Raw genomic sequence first — 24,021 nt, 5'->3', positions numbered from 1 at the left:
GATCTACTCTAAAGTTGAAAGCATATGGAATCAATATGACAAATATGCTTAGCTCAATATAAAGAATCACCAGAGTTTTTTTACAATCATTGTGATTATTGTATTATGCTGACCAAGATTTCCAAGAATATTACATGATTTTTGTCACACAGAGAATACTTGAAAGTTTAAGCCAGTGGAAAGTGCATCTGTACACCCACAGCAAGGGAGATTTTTCTCTCAGTTATATTCCTCGGTATATTAATATAGGGTCACTGGAGCCTCCTCCCATTAATTATTGAGAAAAAATTCAGGCTCTAGTGTTCTAATGGAACTGTGTCTCTGTCATTGTCTATAGAATCTAAAATACAATATACAGCACAGGGTACATAAGATGCAAGCCTGACCTACTAATAAGCCCAAATCACTGGTACTTTGAGCATTCTTCTTTGGAGGAATTCCTGCCCAAATGGTCAGTGTTACTGAAGGCAGATGACCACAGGAGAATCGTCACCGATACATAGAATAGACAATCAACTTTTTAATGCAGCAATTCTAGCATTTTACCTACTTGATAAAAAAAACTTTATGTATCTATGCAAAAGCTTCTACAACAATGGGGAAATTTGAGGATTAACTTTTTTAAGAGGGAAGACTAAATAAACACATTGTAGATTTTTTTTTTAATTATTACTTTAGCACCCAGTTGTTAGACAAGACGCAGCAGCTTTGTCAATAAATTGAGCCAGCTTGACATCTCGCTTTGTCAGGCCACCACAGTCATGGGAAATGAGCGTTATCTGGACCTTTGAACAAGAAAGAAGAAAGATGAACAGTTCATCACACATAAAAAAAATTACAAGTAAATACATTTTTAAAAAAGAACAGAACCATTCATAATTTAATGTATTTCCTTGCAGACTAGATTTAGTTTGAAAATTTCAAATACATCTTAATTTGTATATTTAGTTTAAAAAGCACCTGTGTGCTGTTCGAAAACTGGAATGGTGTTGATCTTTTTTTATATATCTCAGCAGTCAGGTACAGAACTTGGAGACAGTTCTACCACAAAACATGTTTGTAAAAAGCTTCTCTAAAAAGTCCATTTATTTATTTACGTCATCTGTAGCCTGCCCCAAACGTAATAGACTCTGGGGTATAACTAGACAACATACAATATAAAAGTTAAAATTATCAATAATCAAACATCAAAGGTACTAAATAATTGAAGCTACTTAGGAGTCAAATTCATATCAGAGGACGGCTATCTTAAACTATTTACAAAAAAAATCAGGCTTGCGGTCTCCATATCTCTCAGGGTGAAAGCATTCAATAAAGTGGCACGCTACCGAGATTTGATATAGCTGTAGTCTCCAAGTCAGCTCCAAATGTAGAACCATGTTGAATGTATTACAATAGTCCAGGTAATTAGTGATCAGCATGAGTTACTGTTGCCAGGCATCTCACTCCAAGTAGAGATGCAATTGGTATGCTAGCCAAAGCTGGAAGAAAATTCCCCTGACCACAGCTTCAGGAGAAATCCAAGGTTACAAACCAACTCTTGGTGTGAAGGATGGGGAGTATGAACAGCCTAGCCAATGTTGCCAAAGTATCTATTGATAACTAACAACTCTACCTTGGTAGAATTTAACCTAGGGTTATTCTACCCAATTGTCACAGCATCCAGGCACCACTTAAAGACTTCTATGACATTTTTGGCTGGCAATGCATAACTGGGTATCAGCAACATATTGATGATGCCTCAGTTCAAAGTGATAAATGACCCATGGTATATGTATATTCTGTATCCAATAACAGGGGAGAGAGTTCTGGGACTCTCCACATTGGAATTTGCAAAGGGCTACCTCCCCATAATGCCAGTTGGAATTGGCCACTTGGGAGGGAGAAGAATTAGCATAAAATTGTTCCAGATTACCAATCCCCACAGACAGTCTCAAAGGGTACCATGGTTGATGGCAATGAATGCCACTGAGGGTCACAGCAAAAGTCACTGAGAACAGGTGACCAAGGCTGTTTTGTCCCGAATTCTGACTGAAATCCTGTACTATTTAGGATCTCTGATTTGCCGTCACTTTCTAACCCACTTTTACAAGGAAGGACAGGTTGGAAAGTTGGTGAACATTGTGAAAGATAGCCAGACCTAGTGAAGGCCCCTTCAGAAGACAGACTATTGCCTCTTTCAAGGCAAGTGGCATTAAGTCTAAACCCTGGAGCCTGCTGCTCATGCCCCCTCCCCTCCCATCCAAAAAAGCCAGGAGGACCACAGATCAAACCCACAAGTGGCAGAATTCATATTACCAAGGACCCGATTTCTTTCTTTGGGCTTCAGAAGATCAACAGTGGATACTGTCCAATTGATCTTGTGTTTTCTTTAAAAAGTACTTGCACATATTCACTGCACAAGAATATTGGATTATAACCAATTGCAAGCGAGAAACTATTCAGTTGAAAATAAACGTGAAGAGCCTGACAATACTTTGCAGACCAACTGTTGTTTCATCCAAGGGATTATTCATATATCTCCAGCAGAACACTATGTTCTGCTTTGCTAAATTTCTTTGTGTCATCATTCTACTGGGGGAGGAGAAAAATATTAAGTCTAGATATTTAATTCTCAGAAATTAAAATTGTATCAGGAGTATCTAGAAATACACACACGTTAGAATAGAAATTGTTATCAAAACTCCTGTCTGCCCATGTTGCCACAAAAATATCTTGTTTAAAATTATGTTAAGTACAGATTTAAAAGCAAGAATTTCTCATTAAGAAATGAGAACTGTTAATAAAATTGACAATATTCTAATTGTGAGTCTATCCATATGAAAATTTCAAGATCCTTAATTTAACTTAGGGTTGATTCCTCAGAGACCAATATACTCATTCAGAAATGTTATTTTATTACTTAATCTGAATATATATTTTGAAACTACACCAAGAAATCTAGAATTCTCAAAAATATTTCTTGGCTTTGTAATTTGGAATATTAACTTGCAATATCAGAAAGCAGAAATAACTAATACTATTATTTTTCTTTAGTTTTAAAAGGGCCTGCTCCTGAAGACAGGAGAAAAAGCTAATCAATCTGGAGAGCCAGTAAAAATCTGCTGCTGCTAGTAGCTTGCAAAGTTTGAACAACAGGGATCACAAATACCTAATATCAGTTCCTAAAGATCTCAAAAATTTGCTACCAAATTAAAATGTATATATGGCAGAAGGGGAATAATTAAATACCATTTGGGGCATAATCATAATAACTCTAATTTAATTTAATATGATTGTAAATAAAATTATTTTTTTTGCCCACTACTTTCTGATGTGAGGCCCTGGTGTACATTTCAAAGGTCAAGAATGGCCCACAAAAGTTAGGCATAATCGAAATAAACGACTTCTGGAGGGAACATAAGGGAGATGGGGGAGGCAGAGTGACATAAGCAGTGTTATGTCACAATGTAAGCCCTGCTCATTTCTTGCATGTGTCACTACATCACACAACCACACAAATGGGTGGAGCTTCTGTGTTATGTTTCTTTCTGCACTATGACAAAGGTATTGAGATAATGAAGTTGCCACTGCCTGGAATATAGGATTATCATACTTTCAAGTTTGATAAAACAGAATTTATGGATATTTTCTATTATTTCAATAAGCCAACCCCAGCTATATGAGGGAAGATGAATATAGAACCGAGCAATCATTGCAAAAATGGGGGGAATGAAAGTGACATAATTTGAAAAAGATTACAACAAACAGAATGAGACTGATTTTTAATCTATGGGGGGTTAAAAATATAATTGGAGCCTGGTATTCACCAATGAAAAGAGAAACTATTTGTTCATTAATATTAGGTCATTACCTTGTTGTACACATTAAACCACTCAGGATGATGATTCATCTTTTCAGCCTGAAGAGCTACCCGAGTCATAAAACCAAAGGCCTGCATAAAGAAAAAAGATGAAATGCATGTGTAATTCTTAAAATAAAGCATTTTATTATATTTTGCATGTGCAAGAAAGGAAAAGTGTCAAAATGTAACAGTGAAAAAAAGCAAACAGTTTTTTTAAAAAAAATCTTGGTTAAATTTTACTAGTAATGGAGAATGATACCAAGAAAGTGTGTCACAGAGATTATTTCAGAAATTGTTACAGAATCTGATGAAGCAGGCAAGTGTTTGTATCCTTATATTGCAGATTAAAAAAAAATCTGAGTTAAGAACAGGGTGTGATTTGATTCAAATCAAACAAAGCAAAATTGTATGTGCTCTATTTCACCCACTTTGTCTTGTGCAAAACAAATTCTACAGTTTACATACATCCACATAGTATATGAGTGCTTAAAGTATCAAGAATCCAATATTATATAGTGATTTTCCCTTGCTAAAACCAAACAAACTGATCTCAAAATAAGACTAAAAACCTAATTGAAAGATTATTTTAACAGCAATAAATCTGTGATACATTAAGTATGATCTTTCAAAGTGCATGTATCCATCAATATACTAAAGTCTTGTTATAAAAAGTTTGCAGGGGGAAAAAAACATGTTCAACCCTATGACAGCAATTTTGACTAAACATATAATCAAGAAGTAGTATAATAGTTCATAATAGTTTCAGTATTTTTTCCTTTACCTCTGCTGACTGAAGTATGACTCTGCAAATCACTTCGCCAGTCAAATGAATGCAATCATTACAATCAGAGCAAATTATTCCAACAAAGTTTTTCATGTACAAATTATCAAAATGTTGGCAATTGAAATTATTTGCTCTCAAGTGAATCACAGAATTGCAGCCATTGGTTCACTTGATTTTGAATTAAATCTCAAAGTCAAACCACTGTAAATAGTTTTGAAACTTAAAAGTTTTGAAACTATTTTTGAAATACTATGCACTTTAGTTTTCAATAGTGATAAAATAAGGCATTCTCTACAATTCTGCAATTTAATGAATGGCATGATTTAGAGCATTTACTTTATTACTCTTTAAAAGAAATTTACTAATGTTTCCATTGTGATTATTTATTTACTAGAATGTGTATGTAATCTCACTTCCAGGTTGCAGTACTACAATACAATACAAAAAAAGATAAAATCAAAATAATCAGTAATTTTCAGTATAATTAACTACATCAACTTCCATATTGCAAAAAACCTCCTAATGAATACAGCAACTAAACAAAGCAGGCATCAGACTGGCTGTCCCTTTCACACTGAGATTATTTATGAACTTAATCCCTGCATTTTGAAGTTATATTGTCTTTATTCTATAAAGAGATGGAAGGAAGCCAGCTCTAATAGATAGGGCACAAATGTTATCTGTTCTTTGCTTGAGAGATCATCAAGAAAATCCACAGTAATAGTTGAAAAAAAACAACCAACCAATCAATACAGAAGTTGACAATAGTAAATTGCAACTACAAACTACAGCTACATGGATGTGTCCATGAAGTCATCAAACCTCATTCTTGATTTGAGGGACTTTTCCTTTCACTTAAACTTGAAAATGTTCTAACATTTGAGTAATACCATTAGATCCTTACCTATAGCTGTATCAAACTTTTTTTCTTCAAATTCCATAAACAGATTGATCACATGACCGGTCACAACATAGAAGTTGTTTTTCCTCAACCATATAACTACCTACCATTGACTTTCAACCATGAATATTGTCCAATGCATAACTATCAATATTTAATTCAGTCCCTAAAACATTACTTATGACCCATGAAAATGGTAATTATGGTGCAAACATTATATAGTTTAATTAGAAAACTTCCCTACCTGCTAATAAAAATGTGTTTGGAAATATAACATTTGGGAATAATCTCTACTGGAATTATCTGAAAGTTTGCTATGGTCAGCAACAAATCTAGTGTGCCAATAGCCCTAACACTAAATCTTGCTTAGCCCTGGGATTTATGGGCAAAATGATTAGACAGTAAGTGATTAAAAAAAATATCTGCTTGAGATACTGGAAAGATACTGGCAGCAACAGTACAAGTCAGTTCCTTTTTTCCCCAATATTCTTTGGATTGAGGGCAATGCATCTTTAGTTCCTGTCCAGGGAACTAATTAATTAATTTAATCCATATTCCTCTGCCTTAAGATTTCCACTAATATTGTGAGGATACTAATATTACACTATAGATCCCCATTTACTTAGTTTATTTTTATCTAGCTAGCTAGCTATCTAGCTATCTATCATCTATTTTAATTTATTTTAATATGGAAATCTCTTTGCTTGAGTAGTTAGCCATGCTGGTGAAGAAAGTGCTTCAACTATCAATTAGAGTTATACAAAAAGAAAGTTTTGTTTAAAAGACCAATGGTGGCACACTTAGTTCAGGGACCACTAGTGATCCACAAAGGCAACGCAGTTAGCCTCTAATATAGGCATCCAAAAATAATAATAAAAGAGCAAAAATATCATGAGATTATTAAATGTCCCTAGGTTTGGGGGTTCCAACCAATATCTTATGAGATTTTGGGTAAGAATGCCAAAAAAAACCCTGTGAGATCCTGTAAGCTACTTAGTTTTTTCAATCCTATGTTTAGGTCCCAATATTGCTCAGAGAGAATCATGCATGTCATGTTGTCCACAGACCCATGCTGTTAATCCTAGATCATATTACAGTCCTCAAAAGGAAAAGATTGGAAATTGTTGATGTAAATCACAATAAGCAAATCAAAGGTTTAACAGTAGTAGCCTAACAAGTGGGGTATTTTGTTTGTTTTTTAAGTATTAGGAGTTTGATTGTGTTTGGAAATTTAATTTTATAGAGTAGACCATTGAATGCAAGCTAAAAACAAGTTAATTACATTAAAGTCCCAATGAGACTGTTAATGTCACTCAATTTATTAACTACAATAATTTTTAAAAGAACTCTTGCTCAAAGGTTCTATGACATTTTAAAATATTTTATGGATCTTGTAGAATTTCAAACAGTGTAAAAATTTACCTTGCTGCAGTCAGGTTTATATGTACATCTAACAGACTCATACCTTTACAGTCCATTTTAAACCCGGACAGCTGTCTCCCCCTTACATATATTTTTTACCAAGAAAATGAAAAGCAGGTCTGTTGAAGTAATTTCGGCAGAGCAATCTCCATTAAGCTTCCTAAATACTTCCCTTGCTAATTAAATGAAATCAGAACTTTATTGTTTATGGATCACCTTTTGTATCTGTAGGCTTACAACCTTCTCTTTTTTTATAAAATACAATTGAGAATGGGGGGAAAAGCTATTTAGGATTGATTATATATGAAAACATTATTACATAATCAGTTTGGACATTTCTTCACGTCTTGAAACATAATCAGTAATTGGATGTAATTGGTGATCAAGGAAACTATCTGGTGATCAATTAAAGTAATTACTAGATTCCGGCAACACAACCAATCTTAATTTGAGCAAGAGTCTGCAATTCTTCAACTTTAATTTAAAATAATGAATATTATTAAGCAGTCTGTGAGCCAAGATCATGGTCAAGCCTACATTGTATGTAGTAGTCAAATTAGTTTTGGTAAGTTTTTGTTTACCAGCAAGCGAAACACTTCATGTTAAAAAGTGTTTTGTTTATTTGGGGGGAAAAATGCACCGTGGTCTTGACCTTCATATCAGCACTATTGTTAAGCCTTCCACAACAAGGATATTTTAACATCTGGAATTTTTTTTCCAACTCATTGAGCAAGTCTTAAAATAATTCAATAGAAAAAGAGCACCAAGTAGTGAATAAGCCTACATCTTAAAGACCATTTTTCCCCTAAGAATAAAAAATTATCTTGGAGAACATTCTGGGACAATCTTATTACAGTAGCAAAGGTATAGGATGTATAAAAAAAAATACAATTTGCACATTTGTATTATACAATTTGCATTCAATTACATTTTTCTCAGGAAGTTTGACCAACACAACTGCTATACCTTTTCAGCTTACTTCCAAAATTAACCTCTCACCAGAACAAGCCTTTTCTCCTCCTCAAAGAATTCCTTCCAACTTGAGAAAAGTTCTCCCTTTTGCACATCTTGTTCCTTAAATTTTATATATTACAGCTTGCATCTTTCCTACATTCTGCATTTACATTTCTGCATTGCTACACTCAAGTACAAAGTCTTCCTGTTTCCTTTTGATCCCAATATTTTCATTACAAATTACCTAATAACTCAGCTAAAGTGCTATGTAATTTCTTTAAAAGAAAGAATTCTCAAAGAAAAATAGTAACAATATAAATATTTATTCATTATTCATTTCTTGATTTTGTTTAAGCATTCAATAGGCAAAAGAACATTAATCCCATGTTACTTAACTTGTAGCTTCCATCAGGTCAATATTCCATTGATTGTTGTATTAATTTTGACAGCAAAGATTAAATTTCTTGATAATTTTCTAAATAATTGAAGTTGCTGGTATATTATCATGAGTCTTTAGGCATACTATGTCGGAATAATTTTTACTTAAAAGTATGTACTATCATGATGCATCTACTTCTATATTAGCATTACTGCGCCACTTTATATCTAATTAAATATGAAACACATATACTACTCAATCTCAGGGTTAGTAAAGTTTCTGAGAAAATATCACAAATCTTCTGAAGGTTATACTATGTTTAGAAGGTTAATTATTTCATTGTTATCTTTCACAAAATTGGATTCAACTAACTTTACAATATTCTTTTTGTATTAACAATTACTGTGATTAAACATATTGCTGGAATTAAGCTTAATTAAAATAATATTAAATATGTTTATATATAAATGGCAGATAGACTGTATAATACCAGTATTTTACAATATTCCTAATATCAGTAGTAGGAATAAATATATTATATTCACTGTACTATAAATCTTTTATAACTAATGATCAGATACAACTTAAATGTGTCAGTGAGCTTCAGCAGTGTTAGGTCTACTCAATGAACACATCCAGAAAATAAGAGGAAACATTATATTAAACAGAAATGAATTGTTAATATATTATGCAGAGCAAAGGTTCAAATTGTCCATTATTTTCTTCTGGGCAGAGACCAAATGAATGGCTTTAGGAAATTATCAAGAAAAATATGAAAAATACAGAAATGCCCTATTTTCTACGCAAACCTCTATACAGGAATTTTTTAAATTGGATTTTATGAGGCTTTATAATGTTTATAATTACATTTCCTTAAACTATGCAAGCAGTACCATTTCTGCATCTAGATACAAGGGGGGCCCACATTACTAAAAATGGTAGATTATGGATATGTTTGACCAACACAAAGACATAAGGAAATAGGGGGGGAAATGGCAATAATATAGACCAGTGTTTCTAAAAGAGGGATCAAGCACCCATCGGGGTACCCCAAGATCCTCTCAGGGATCTGAGAAATAAAAGTTATTTGCCAGGTATTGAAAATATTGGCAAAAATTTAAAACAATATCACTCTTCTCCTTACTATTTTTATTTATGAAAAATAAAGTTTTAATGAAAAATATTTTATTTATGTTAATATCTAGTTTAACATTATCCTATTTTAATATTCTTGCATTATAGTAATATATTATTTGACTAGATTCACTAAATCATAAGTCTCTTGTTCAGATGGGCAGTCATATGCATTGAATAAAGAAATATTCCAAGAATGCATCAATTATAATGTGGTAAAAATTGATAAATATAAAAAAATACAAATAAAAGGACCTCTTTTGGGGTCCTCCATAATTTTAAAAGTGGAAAGGGGTCCTAACAGCAAAATGTTTAAGAAACTGTGATCTAGACAATTAGCCCACTGTGGAAACATGGGTTCTGCAAGCTTCCATGTAGACTACGTTTTAAATGGTTCATTTTCAGGTAAAGGATAAAGATAAAGGAGTTCCTGCAGATTTTACTCCGCTTGTCTTTGCCAACTATGGGGGGGGGGGGGTGTATCTCCATTTCATTTTCAGAAGAACATACAAATTAATCATGAATTCACTGTATTTTAACTTGTTGTACCTACTAAATCATTCTGAACTCTAAATATAGATTATTTCATTCTAATGGTGACCTTATTTTCATAGCTTATTCCTATATTATATAAGAGAGATTCTATAAATTAACATCTGATGAAAGATCAGACAGAACCTAACCTAACTTAATCTAAGCTAACCTAAACCTTAAACTCTATTTCTATGTTCTTCCAAGAGCTTACGCAGAAAAGGCTTTACCCTTTTTACTACATCTATAGGCTATGGTTTCCAACTTGTTTACAATTATTATGGTGAAGAAACAAGCTAGTCAGTTCTGTATCAAACATTTTGACAGCAAAAGCACAAACTCTGATCTATTTTAAGAACTTTGCCACTCTGTGTAATCTTGTGAAAGCCATTCTTGCCTTTGATATTTAGAATGTTTACACTTCATATGTTAATCAAACAATGTTTTACATATTAACAAATAATGTGAACAAAACTTCATGTTAGATCAAATTCTTCAACAAGTGTCTTGCCAAAATGCTGTGATTTTCCTATAAAATTATTCCAATTTGTTGATCTTATATTGGATGAAACATACTGTAACAATCTTCATAATTTCTGTCCTTTTGGGACACTGTGATTTAAAGTAACATAATACAGACCAGCACCACTGCTAATCTAAACCACCTGACCAGATAAACAACAGTTTCCCCTTCTCTCTTCACTGAGGACATTTCTGTTTATTGTCATATGATTTGCTAATTTTCAAGAAATGAAGAATAAATGCAGCCAAGTCAAACTGTGGGTAAGAAGAATTGACTATTACACACTGGAATATCTTTACATTTAGGTATTAACATAATGTCAAAAGTTTCATGAGTTTCAAGGAAAAGTAGGTTAAATGGTTACAAGCATTTATGCAAAAAAATATCAGTTAAGTGAAGAATAAAATAGTTTAAATCAATATAATTTAATCTCAGTTAGTTTTAGAAACTACATATTTCAAAGGCCATCCAAACAATGCATTCCCATAAGACATTTTTACCAGGTCCCACAGTGACTTAAAACAGTGAATCAGAAATCAGGTATTTAAGGCAGTAAAATTAGCATACAATTGGCATTAGGTAGAGTGCAAATGAGTACCAATTTTATATCAGAGTAGTGGAGAAAATGGTCAAGAGGGGAGAAATATGTTTAAGAATGTTTTGCGATTATAACTTTATTTTTTATTATTATTGGAAAGAATATTGGTTCCATTTTAGACCATAAGAAGAATTGTAAATTCCTTTTATTTATCACCAGAAGAAGCAACTGGCAATGATTAGAATATTTTACTTTATAAAGTAGAATTCCATAAATTATATATACCTACTCAATTCTCACAATCATTTAGATATACCTGACATAATACATCATCTAAACAACAAAAAGAAAGAAATTTGCAAAGTATGAACAATTTTAAGTAAAAGACAGACCAAACATCATATGCAGTTAATCTTTGAACACAAATGCTTTATTCAGACTACATTCCTTTTTCTCCATCTCCAACCAATGATACCAAACGGTCTTTAATAAAACTGAGACAATGTATGGTATGATTTGAAGGTCAGCTCTCTGCAGATACATCTGAATGAGCCTAAATATGGGTGGTTGTGTTTGTTTTCCTGCTCACATTTTAAACTCCTAAATTCTACTGTTGTTTAGAAGAGTTGTGAAGACACGGTTCTTCCCCTAGGGCCTAGGCTTTTGGCAAGGGAGAATGAAGCCCCTTTGTTTGTTTCCATCTATTCTCTCAATTATTATCTTTTTTCTTCTTTTTAACTGATTTTATTGTAATTGTCTTGTTTTGATTTTGGAGAGTCACACAGAGTTGTTGGGAGTCAGGAGGGGATGCAAGCTAAATAAATGAATAGATTTTCTAGAATACTATTTTGACATATCATATTCATCTTTAAGTTTATTGCCCAAATACATATTTATTTTTCTTAAATGATTTGCATTTCTTCAAAACAAGACATTTTCCAGATTCAAGGAAAGGTTTTTTTTAGTTTATATTCTTATTTAAAGCATTTAAAATAAACCTTCTAATAGAAAAATAGTGAAAACACCAGATAAAGCTTTAAAAAACTAAATGCAAACATTAGATGTTCCAGGTCTCATCATAGAATATCTCCTGCCATTTCAGGCATTCATTTCTCCATATGTTAGTTATCATGCATTACACTTAGAATCAGAATCAAAAAATAAAGATAACTTTTTCTTCGGAAATACAAGAAATGGGTGAATGTTTGTATTTTTGTTACAATAAATGGACTTTTCAGTTTCTAACCAAAATACTGTACCTCAGAGTTTGCCAATATAAATTTCCAAGTTCTAAGCAGGAAAGCACCTGTTCACGTAATCAGTTGCTTTACATAATGAAGTCTGTGTTAAATTCAAAAAAATACAGTTCAAAGTTTACCGGATAATTAACTCCAAGGGATGCTTTGTTACATCTTTCCAGGAAAAATAAAACATTTGAGATCTTCTTCTGATTACAGTATAAGCTTTTGAACAAAGCTTTCGCATGACTTACAGTATTTACCAGAATATTCTATATGTTACAACAAAACATTACCTTATGTTGATTTTAACTAAGTCCTGTTTGATAGAAGTATACAAAATATTTCAAATTATCAGCTATTCTAACATTACTGGAAGTGCTCCAAATCTATTCTAATCATTCCAGACTGTTCTAAGCTCAATCTTAAGACTCAGGTATAAAATTCAGTTAGTTTTACATTATACGGTATTTCATTATTGAATTCTGAGAAAAATAGAATAGCATTTTATTTATTTATTCAATTAATATAGTCATCAATCTCACATACATGACACTAGGGCCTACCTAATAGACATTAAACTTAATTTATTTACTTAAGGTACAACATTCTCAGTGTAATATTGCCCTTCCTTCACAAAAAACATTAAAAAGGCCCTACAAAAATTATGATAGGTACTAATATACAGACAAAAATATAAAGAGACAGATATAAAACACATTCAATCCATTTGGATTTATATGAAAAGCATATGAAAAATATCAAGCATATCAATCAAGAAAATAGACAAACATATTTGGGGGCAAATTATTCATGCAAATACCTTCGGGCCACTTCCATTCCATCTGGCCAGAGGTTAAGCTGAGGGGTTGCAGAATTTACATTCAGACAGCATACTCCCAATCACAATTCTGAATTCTAAGCACAAATTTTCCAATTTTCTATTTCCACCTTTAATTATCCGAAACTTATTCCAATCCATAAATTAGTAGAATGTGTAGGTGCCATGACCTTTTCACACTTACAGACTAAGGCTGACTTGAAGCTGCATAGTGCAAATTTCTTCCATTAGTTTGCTATGTGCAAAAATATTGTATTATGTTTTGATCTCAACAGAGTCTCAACAGAGACTTGGATTCATCTTTATGGCCACTAGTTAGAATTGGTTTTCGTTCCAATTGATTTAACTGTTAATCCTAGCTGACTATTTCAAATTGAAGTGGAAGAAAATTCTATCTCTAAAATTCTAAACTCTCCAGATTCTGTAATGAACTGAAGCTCAATTCAGAAAAGCCAGATATTGTTAGTAGATAGTTTCTACTAAGGAGTGGGATTCAATTTGCTCTAGATGGGACCCCCTTCCCCCAAAACAATCTGATGCACGGTGATAAATTTCACCAGCTTAGGGTGATTCACCAGCTACAGCCCCATGATAATCCATCTCTTGGTAATCTCCCTTTCAGATTATGACAATGTTTTTTACATGGGCCATTTCAGAGATCTAAGCAGGCTACACAATTCTCTAGAACTGGTAATATGAACATATCATATCAATTCCTCCCAGTTCAGTGTGCTGGTTTTAACCTATAAAGATTTTCCTTATGTTGGAACACAGCACCTGAGGAAATGCATTATTATTATTTTTTATTTATCTTATTTTTTTAAAAAACTACTTTGATGTAGTGGTTAAGGTTCTTATCCCAAAACCAAGAGACTGTGAGTTCTAGTCTCACCTTAGACATGAACACCAACTGGGTGCTTTTGAGCCAGTCACTCTCTCTCACTGTGGGGAAAAAGAGGAGGAGGAAGGAGTATTATGTATGTTTGCCACCTAGAGTTATTTATAAAGTAATACATGTGGGATAAAAATCTATTCAATAAATAACTAATAAATTGTTTGGCAGGATATTTTCATTTTTCCAAGCATCTTAACGATTTTGTTCTTCTAATGCTAGTTTTATAATTGCTTTATTTCTTATTTTAAAATGTTACAAATTTTATATCATTTATATTTGAACTGTGGTAAATTGAGATTTAAGTGCTGATTTCTTAACTGTAAAGTGCTGTGAGGTTTTTAAAATACGAGTCTTTAATCAATTTTTACTCCTGATGACTATAGGGAAAAGTCCATACAATTTTCTTGGAGTTTTCTTTTTGGCAAGGTGATTTGCTATTACCTTCTTCCTAGGACTGAAAGTAAGGAACCCAAAATCAACCAGAACTCACAATGTCCCAGTTTCTAGCCCAGTGCCTTTAATCAGAACACCAAGCTGGCTGTCTCTTTAATAAGTAACAAATTCAATCTCACTCAGTCTGAAGAAGGCAAGAAAATGATAAATATATATATGGAATTCTGATCTATAGTTATTTGAGTGTTGCCTGTAAATAATATCTACACCTGGGAATAAAGTGATGTTTTAATCCAGCTGCTTGTCTATAGCCTGCTACACTGCACTGATTTTTCATACTAGTTGAGTTCATAATTTTGCACGTGATAATATCTGTGAGGGCAGATTCATGAGCCATGACTGGGGTTTGAAACGGAAACAATGGAACACGTCTTGCTTTGCTACTCCCCAATTCTTAAAAACCTTACAAACTAATTTCATGGTCCTTTACTGAGGAATAGATAATATTGTATGTGTGTTTAAGAATGATTAAAGTTTGTGTGGCTGCCACACGAACTTGTTTTTAAAGCTATACTGAATTTTATATGTTATAAAAACATACTTTGTAACTTTATAGCCCCTTTTTAGTGAGCGGTAAAAAGAATCTTTTTGTGAACTTTTAATTTTCAAGTTTACTTCTAGATGGGTAGTACTAGTAACATTTGTGTTTCTACAAGTATTTTATATTCTGGCTGCTTCTCCTCTCTTGTATGCTTTTGTGACGCTATTTGCTACGCAGAAGACAGTACTAAACAATCATTCATATGAATGTACTCAACTGATTATAGCCATCAAAAAGCAAACTAATACTATTTTAAGCAAGATTAAAAATACAAATGTTGCAATAGTTACAACTTTATAGGAGCCAAAGATTGCTTTGGAAACTTTTATTCCAAATATATTTCAACTAATGTTAACGCTGCTCTCTAAAATGAATTGCCTGAGAAATGCCATCTTTGTTAAATTAATTAAATTAAATTAAATTAATTCACTTGTGCTAAAAACAGATCTTAGACCTCTCTATGGCAGGTTTGTCCAAAATTATCTGCTTTTGGAATTCAGCTCAAGTAATGAAAAAAAAAATCCAATATATTTCCCAGAATGGGACTGTCCCCATCGCATATAACCAATCCTTGGCTCAGATCCTTCAAACATTCTCAAGTCTATGTAGAATAGCTAACCTAGATCGCTTTCTGAAAAATAGGAGAAATTATAATTGCTGTCCCACAGCTTGCTGAGATAGTACAAATCTGCCACACTGGTTCACTGGAGGTTGACAGAAATGGTACTAGAATCTATCTGGAGTGTAGGGGGGGGTTCACACCAATATTCTTCTAGTGAATACCTTATATATATAACTGGCTGAACCTACATTCAAAGCTGGATGACACCAACACACTAAACCATAATATAGTTTGTTTGGCTTTGTCTTACTGTATCTTGTAAACTCAGCCACTATAGTTTGTAATATATAAATCATAGTTTATCATTCAGTGTGGCATATGAACATAGACAAAAAAATCTTAGTAAACAAATCCTACCATTATGTTATGTGAACCTATTTATGACTATACTTAGGTTAGACTGACTGGAATACATTTTAATTAAATTGTTTATAACTAACTTAAATCCTGTTAATTTCAATGGATATGTTTACTATATGTCTGGATGCAATTTAATATTTAATCAAAGCATGAAATATATGAGTTATATCTCAGAATACATCCAAATGTATTCTGAGATCCAAATAAAATAAGCAATCAGGAAAGGCAAAGTTAGACAAACCCAGCATTATATGTGTGTTTTTTCTTCTTTAGCATCCATAAAAATATTCAATGAAATCTGTCTGTCTGTCTGTCTGTCTGTCTGTCTCTCTCAGGATGTTTCTTTGTACAGTTTTTTTAGCATCCTATCTAAATTTAAATGAGATTTTTTACAAAAAAAATTGATGTGTCCTGTGTAATACAAGACAAACAGGGAAAGTCTGACAAGCCTTATCTTGAGGAGGTAAGGTGGAAAGAAGAGTCAAAACAAAGACATTTCATTACCTTTACAGATTTTTTATTGGATTCAAAGATACAGGCATTTAGTTCACTAAAATCAATCACTCTTAAGCAAGTTATGACTAATTTTTATACCAATTTTCTTGGGACACAACTGTAACTAATTCATTCTGTGTTCCACATATTATCAGTTTGATTACTCAAGTAAAATATTTAAGATGTGATTCTATCACTATTGACTAGAAAATCAGCTCTGCTGATACTTACTGTCTTCAATCCTATCTGAGTGATGTAACAGATAAACAAAAATTCTCATATTTGGAATCTCTAACAAACGGACTAAACAGCAAATATTTTGCATGATATACTGTTTCTCTTTTATGTTAATGAAACTAAAAATAAAAAAACTACAATTGTTCAGGAATCTAAAACATCCTTTGCGATTCTAAAATATATTTAATTGAATAAGTGAATATAATCCACCACATGTATAGCAAGCCATATGAAAACTAACAAATATGTCTTAAATTAAAGGATATCAGTTAAAGAAATATGTTGTTTTTGTGAAGAAAGCAACTCTAATTCACCTCTAGTTGTCCAATTTGAATCAATTTCTAACTATTAATGTAGCATTTTCTTCAAGGAAATAGAACCAAACCATAAGTAAAAATGCCTCTTAAAAACTGCAAATGGTAGTAATTTCTATGCTGTTTCACTCCCAACACCTCAGATCAGCACACAAAGAAAAACATCCAAAAATTAAAAATAACCAAACAACATGCAAGAGTATGTTAAATGTAATGGCACTGATCAACATAGGTGGATATTAGTTACCACTATTTATAGAGACTTTATCTTCATAATATTAAAAACAAATCAAGGAACTATAGTTGTAATTCATTAGATTTTGAATATATCATAATTATAATAATATAATTATAACTTTGAATTGGTCCTCAGTTTCAAAAGGAAAAAAATATATAATCCACCTCACCGCCCTCACTCCCAATTTTAGATATGTTTATGTTACTTTGACATAGCAGCAAGTTGTCTTCCTCAGTCTTGCCAAAACAAATATATTGAAACACAAAAGGGCAGGAAACAACAAAAATGGTGAGCTCTAGCAAACATATCTAAGGCTGATTTACAGCTTTCTGAAAACTCAAAATGAAAAACTGTAGTTGATCTTAACTGATAAACTGTGGTGCTGCCAGTGGTTTTGCAGAGCAGATGTAACATTTTAGCAAACGTGATTGTTTGTGAAAGAAATAATTTTGATCAAAAACAAAATTGCAGCCAGCAGAAGTTCTGCACTTTGTCATTGTAATCTGCTCTGACAGGAAGCTGTAAGTGGAGATTCCTACTGTGAAAGGAGCAGATGTGAAAGGTCAGCCATGGCCTGGAACTTCAAAACCGTTAACGTGTAAAACAGTGTGCATTAAAGCCTGAAACAGCTAACCACTGGATTAACGGATGTCCGCTAAGTGGGTTTGATGTTCTTTTGGCAAGTAATGGTTAATTTTTAAAATAGGTATAATTGCAGTTTTCTCTCTCCCCCCCTCCCTTCCAATATCTTTTTACTGGCCAGAATCCATTTAATTACAAAGTAGATTTTTTAAAACAATGTTTTTAAGAAAAAAGAAAAAAAATCTACATAATCTTTATTAACTTGTTCATGACCACCATTTCAAAGTAAGTGAAAGGGATTAAAGAAAATTAGACACAGCACTTGCGTTAAAAGATATATATAAAATATCAGATATTTATTCCAAAGTGCTTGTTAAATCTAAAAGACAAAATATTTAACTTTGTTTAAATGTCCAGTTGAGATACTGCTGGAAAACAGAGACAATGGAAGTATTATTCAATATTACACAGTGGAAGCAAAGCAGCTGAATATAATGCACAGTAAAGATGGAAGAAACACTGATGGGTTTTTCAGACATGGCAGAAGTCCAAATTTTAGTTAGTTAATCAAGTCATCTTACAAGTATTCAGCAGCTCAAATTAAGAATAAATAGCTGCCTTCATTCTGCAACTGACTCAACCATATGTGCTTTCTTCTGAATGTAATGAGGAATGGTAAGAAAACAACTACTGAGATATTTGCAAACATCTGTTAGAAGCTGAAAGGTGAATTTAAAAATAAATAACTGTTAAATTTTCTCTGTTAAATCCAGAACATTAAATCTATCATTCAGAAATACTCCATTCCTAATCCTTTCAAATAAACTGAGAATGAAAAACTATTTCAACAGATAGCTAGAAGGACTTTTTCCTCATTTAAACAAAATATATATATACCAAGTTCAAAAATCCCCCAAATGTCATAGAATGACACAGAATGGAGGCTTTCGGGCCATTTATTCTAATTCCCTGCATTGCTATCAAGTTGTCCTTCTAACAACCATTGGTTTATCTTTACATGAAGCTTGTGAATACTTTAGGTTGCTAATGAGCTTTATGGTAGAATTGGTAGAATTTTCCAACTCTTTTCCAACCATTTATCCTTACTGGTTTTCCAAAGGAAACAATGTTTTTTTAATGGATGCAGCTCTTTTAAAAAAAATTCTTCAAATTTGATTAATATTTTAACACACATTTAAATTCCTTAAAAAATAAATATTAATCTATAAACATCTTTATAATGTGTAATTGGTTAAACCAGGTACAAAAGCCTGGTTAACATATATTATCTTTTAATAATATATTGATTTGGTTGATTTGGTTTTGCTTAATGAGAAGAACCATCCCAAGAAAGAAGCCACAATTTATAAACCATTATAAATTGGTTCATGTTTCACACTAAGGAAAAATAAACTGTGTAAGTCTTAGGACCATATAAATAGGGTATGAATAAGTCTCCATATTACACATAAAAGTTTCAAATTCAAATCACTGTTCTGATGCAAAACTCTCAAGGTACCCTGTGTAAGATACTATATCTAAGATTAATAAATACATGTACCGGTAGTTATATAATTAAATATTCCTTTGAGCTTCATTCTGATAAGGAAGAAATAGATGTATTGCTTATTCATGTTTCAGGTATAAGAAGGAAATCAACGTGTAATGTTAACTGTAAAGAATTCAGAGGTACAGTATATCATATAAAAACAGATAGTTTAAACATTCTCAACTTACAACCACAATGGAGCCCAGAATTTTGGCCATAAGTTGTTGCAATTGTAGGTCAAGACACCACATGATCAAATTCAACTGTTTTTACAATAGTCTTAAAGTGAGTCACTGCAATTATAAATCAAATCACATAGTCATCAACCAAATCCATTCTTCCAAATGGACATTTTTTTTACTTGAAACTGGGAAAAAGTATCACAAATCATACTCATATGATTGTGAGATGCTGCAATTGGTCGTAAATGTGAGCCAGTTGCCAAGTGCTCAAAATATGATCATGTGACCATGGGGGAACAGCAGTCATAACTTCGAGGACAGGTTGTTAAGTAGCCTTTCCAAAGTGGATCATAATTTTGAACAAAATAAAGCTTATAACACAACTGTATAAGACAGCAATTTCTTCAGGAAGAATATAAATTGATATATTTGGGTCACATTAAAGTTGTACATTATGAATCTTAATTTGCGGCTTTCCCCTCATTTTTATATATTTTGGTGGAGTGGTATCACGTAGAAATAATCTCTGCTTGCCATGCCTTAGAACAAGGGTTCCCAACCAGGGGTGCTCACACCCCCTGGGGGTGCGAGACGGTATTCCAGGGGGTGCGAAAACTTGGGTTTTCTATATTATAGCGTATATGCATAATTTGTTGCCGTTATTTTGAACTTTTGTAAGGGGTGCGAGAATATATCAGAAGCGTTCTAGGGGCGCGGGGTACAGAAAAGGTTGGGAACCGCTGCCTTAGAACCTTGCTGTAGATTTCAAACAGATTTTCCTAAATCAATTGCCTCCTGCATGAAATTTTTCTCAACTATCATTTATCAGTGAAGAAAGAATCCACACAGTCTCCTTTTCCAGTCAGGATTCCAACCCAGGTATGGAATAGAAATCATGCTGGTTGTTTATCTAAATGACACACTTGGATAGGGAGATTGCAATCCTTTTGTTCCTGCTGACTCTCTGCACAGCTTCCAATTGTGGACCATCTGCAAGGTTAGGATTAGAGAACACTGTTCTGCCATTGTTCTACTTCTTCCACAGCAGGCACTTCCAAACAGTGGCAATGGGGGAGTGGGGAGGAGACTGAGCCCTGGATATTTCAGTGCAGGGTGCTATAGAACTCATCCTTTCCCCTCCATTTACATGAAGCTGCTGGGAGAGTTCATCTGTCAGCACATTCTGAGGCATCCTATGTATGCGAATGCTATGCAGTAGTTTATCTCCATTCCAGGTCAAGTAGGAGATGAGGCAGAAATCTCATCTCAGTACCTGGAAATTTAGGAAGAAATTAACTCAGGCTTCACCCAAGCAAGGCAGAATGGTTCCTGATTCAAGAGTCATCTAATTCCAAGATAATTTATATTTGGTTAGAACTAAGAATGACATGAAGGACAAGGGATGACACAATAGCAGTATTCCAATTATCTAAGAGACTGCCACAAAGAAGAGGGGGTCAACCTGTTTTTCAAAGCACCAGAAGGCAAGACAAGAAGCAATGGAATGAAACCAATCGAGGAGAAAACCAACCTAGAACTAAGGAGAAATTTCCTGACAGTTAGAACAATTAATCAGCGGAACAGCTTGCCTTCAGAAGTTGTGGGTGCTCCAAAACCTGATGTTTTTAAAAAGAGATTGGCCAATCATTTGTCTGAAATGGTATAGGGTCTCTGTCTATGGAGATTCTCAGTCAACCAGATCATGGCTGTCCCAAAGGTGCTTTTCCAAAAGGCAACTGGACTTTCTTAGCTTTTTTTCTTTGAAAACCCTTTGGCTTTTCATCTTCAGAACTAAAGAAGCTTCTTGGATGAGAAACAACATGGTTTCAAAGAAAGAAAGTCCAGTTGTCTTTTGGAAAAGCACCTTTGGGCATAGGGCAGTGATGGTGAAACTTTTAGAGACCGAGTGCCCAAACTGCAACCCAAAACCCACTTACGTATCATCAGGTGCCGGGTCGGCGTGGCCCATTGGGTGGGTGTGGCCCATTGGGTGGACATGGCTGCGGTGGAAATGGTAGACTGGGTGGGACTAAAAAGTTCAGTCAATCAATTCAAACTTTGTGAGATCTTTTTTTTCCCCGTGAGAAGTTGAAATTGATTGATTGATTGAAGCTTTTTTTTTTTTGCACACGGTGGTGGAGGCCTAAAGCAAAAAGGTTTTATAAAACCCAGCTGAAGGCCTAGGACTGGGGCAATGGTGTGCATGCCCACAGAGAGGTCTCTGCGTGCCACCTGTGGCACGTGTGCCATAGGTTTGCCACCACGGGTATAGGGTCTCCTGCTTGAACAGGGGGTTGGATTAGAAGACCTCCAAGATCCCTTCCAACTCTGTTGTCTATGAAGATTCTCAGTCATCCAGGTCCAAAAATACACCTTTGAGACTTTCAACTCTGTTATTCTATTCTGTTCTGGATGTGATGCACTCCTTCTGCTTATACCTGGAGGTGTTTCTGGGTTTACAATAGCAGGTACAATCTGCAGGCAAAAAAGACTTCACTAGTTTTGGCTGCCCTGCTAGTTGCAATATTGCCTGGCCCAGATGTCACTATTAAGAGTCACTCGTGTATTTGTCACCTCATGACTAGACTATTCTATCTTACTTCACCGAGGGTGCTCTTAAAATACTTGGAAGTTGCAAACTGAAGCGGACCATCAGATAATGAGAGCCATTAACATCATATAATATTTCTACTGCAAGAGTTGCACTGGTGGCCTCTGAGTGAAACATGAAGTTCTGATTATTACCTATAAAGACCTTTATGGCATGGAACATGGATATATTTGAGACTGTTTGCTCCAAGTAGAAACTGCTCACCAAATATAATCTAGCAAAGAGGACATGTTGTAACCCAACTGGGCTTTTGGAAACAAGTATTCTCTATAATGGCGTCTCTTTGGAACAGCTCCTCTCCTAGGGTGAGAAAGGTATTCAGGAAAGTTGTGTTGGTTATTACCACTTAAGTAGTAGGTATAATTTGCAGGGACATTGTTTCTGGTAATTAGAGGAGTGTGATGTTGCTATGAATCATTAGGCATTTCTTGTCATATAAGCTAGATAGGATATTAAGTTATTGAATGCAGATAACGCAGAGAAACTTGTGTATTTTAGATCTATTTTGGACTTATGAATTTAATAGCTATGAAATTTCAATCCTTAAAAATATATGATTTGGTACCAAGGCACTATATGTAGTACATGTTTTATATCATGTCATGAATAAGTGTCATAGAACATTGACTACCATTTCAGGATTTTTAAATAACGGCAGATGAAGCCAACAATCTTTAAAAAAAATCGACCCTTCCAGAAATTCCTATTCACTTAAGCAGAATTCTATATAGGTATTATTTTGTTCTATTTTATTAAGAATCTACAAGCAATCTTCTTTTCCTAAACCTATTTTTTTATTTAAAAAAAAGAGCTAGTTGATGTAATAGTTAAAAGCACCAGACCAGAAATCAGAAGACTCTGAGTTCTAGTCCTACTTTAGGCATGAAGCCTGCTATATGACTTTGGGCCAGTCCCTCTCTCTCAGCCCTAGGAAGAAGGCAGTGAAAAGCCATTTCTGAAAATGTTGCAAGAAAACTGAACAGGCTTATCAAGCCAGTTGTCAGGAGCCACGACTGCCTTGAATATATAGTACACATATACACATATGTAACACAATCATGCATTTTAACAGTCAAACTAGCAACCTTGAAAAGATGTCCCAGTTTTAGATATTAGATGCAGTCCTGATACCCATGTAGAGTTTACTTTCTCACTTTTAGATATCAGAGCTTGAAAAGTTACACAGAAAGCTAAATCAAGTATTTAACTTGAAGTCTTTATTTAATAAACATAGTAGTTTTGTAAACAGCTTTCAAGTACTTCAGCCAGTCCTGTAATTCTTCAACATGAGCTCCTTTCTAAATATCCTTGTCTCTTTTATTGCCATTTGGCCAACATAAACAGGAAACCCAGCTGATCATACAGCAGAAAGAAGGAAACTTCCTAAGAGCATACAAAAATAAGGAGTATCATGTCTTTGACCTTTCAACTATACACTTTATAATTCCACCTAAAAAAGCCAGAAGAATATTATGACAGTGAGTGAGTGAGTGACAGGCCCCATATTCAATGTGTTTCTTGTTGAAGTCTGAATTGGGGATGGGAGGGGTGCTTTCTTTTTGGTTTTCCAATTTTTCAAAATTGGTTTGCTAGGGTCCCTCTTAGATTTGTGAATACAACTTTGAGTGTAGAATTATTATTTTTTATTATTGTTCTTATTAGGATTTTTCAACAGGTCTCCTGCCTTGAGCAGGGGGTTGGACTAGAAGACCCTCCCAGCCCATAGAAGATTATATCTTCTATGTTTTAATAAAATAAAAGTATAACAAGTTCAAAAATAAAAAGAAATGCAAAATAGGAAAAAACGGGGGGGGGGGGAATACCTCCAGTCAAATGTATTATTCTAAAGGGAA

At 33.7% G+C, this 24,021-nt stretch overlaps 1 protein-coding gene across 1 annotated transcript in view; it reads right to left on the bottom strand.

The window, feature by feature from the left end:
• Nucleotides 1–569: 569 nt before the first annotated feature.
• The window catches only part of PCBD2 (pterin-4 alpha-carbinolamine dehydratase 2), a 28,657-nt gene continuing 5,205 nt past the window's right edge, over nt 570–24,021 (bottom strand). The window contains exons 3-4 of the mRNA XM_029285786.1: nt 3,854–3,934; nt 570–785 (exon numbers count right to left, since the gene is read on the bottom strand). Of these exons, the coding sequence (XP_029141619.1) occupies nt 675–785; nt 3,854–3,934 (192 nt within the window). The 3' untranslated portion in view covers nt 570–674. The remainder of the gene's footprint in view (nt 786–3,853; nt 3,935–24,021) is intronic.

This window comes from Protobothrops mucrosquamatus, unplaced genomic scaffold (genome assembly GCF_001527695.2).
Source record: "Protobothrops mucrosquamatus isolate PMUCROS unplaced genomic scaffold, P.Mucros_1.0 scaffold_186, whole genome shotgun sequence".
Classification (NCBI taxonomy): domain Eukaryota; kingdom Metazoa; phylum Chordata; class Lepidosauria; order Squamata; family Viperidae; genus Protobothrops; species Protobothrops mucrosquamatus.
The sequence above is the reverse complement of the archived record's forward strand: the minus strand, read 5'-3'. Positions and strand labels throughout refer to the sequence as shown.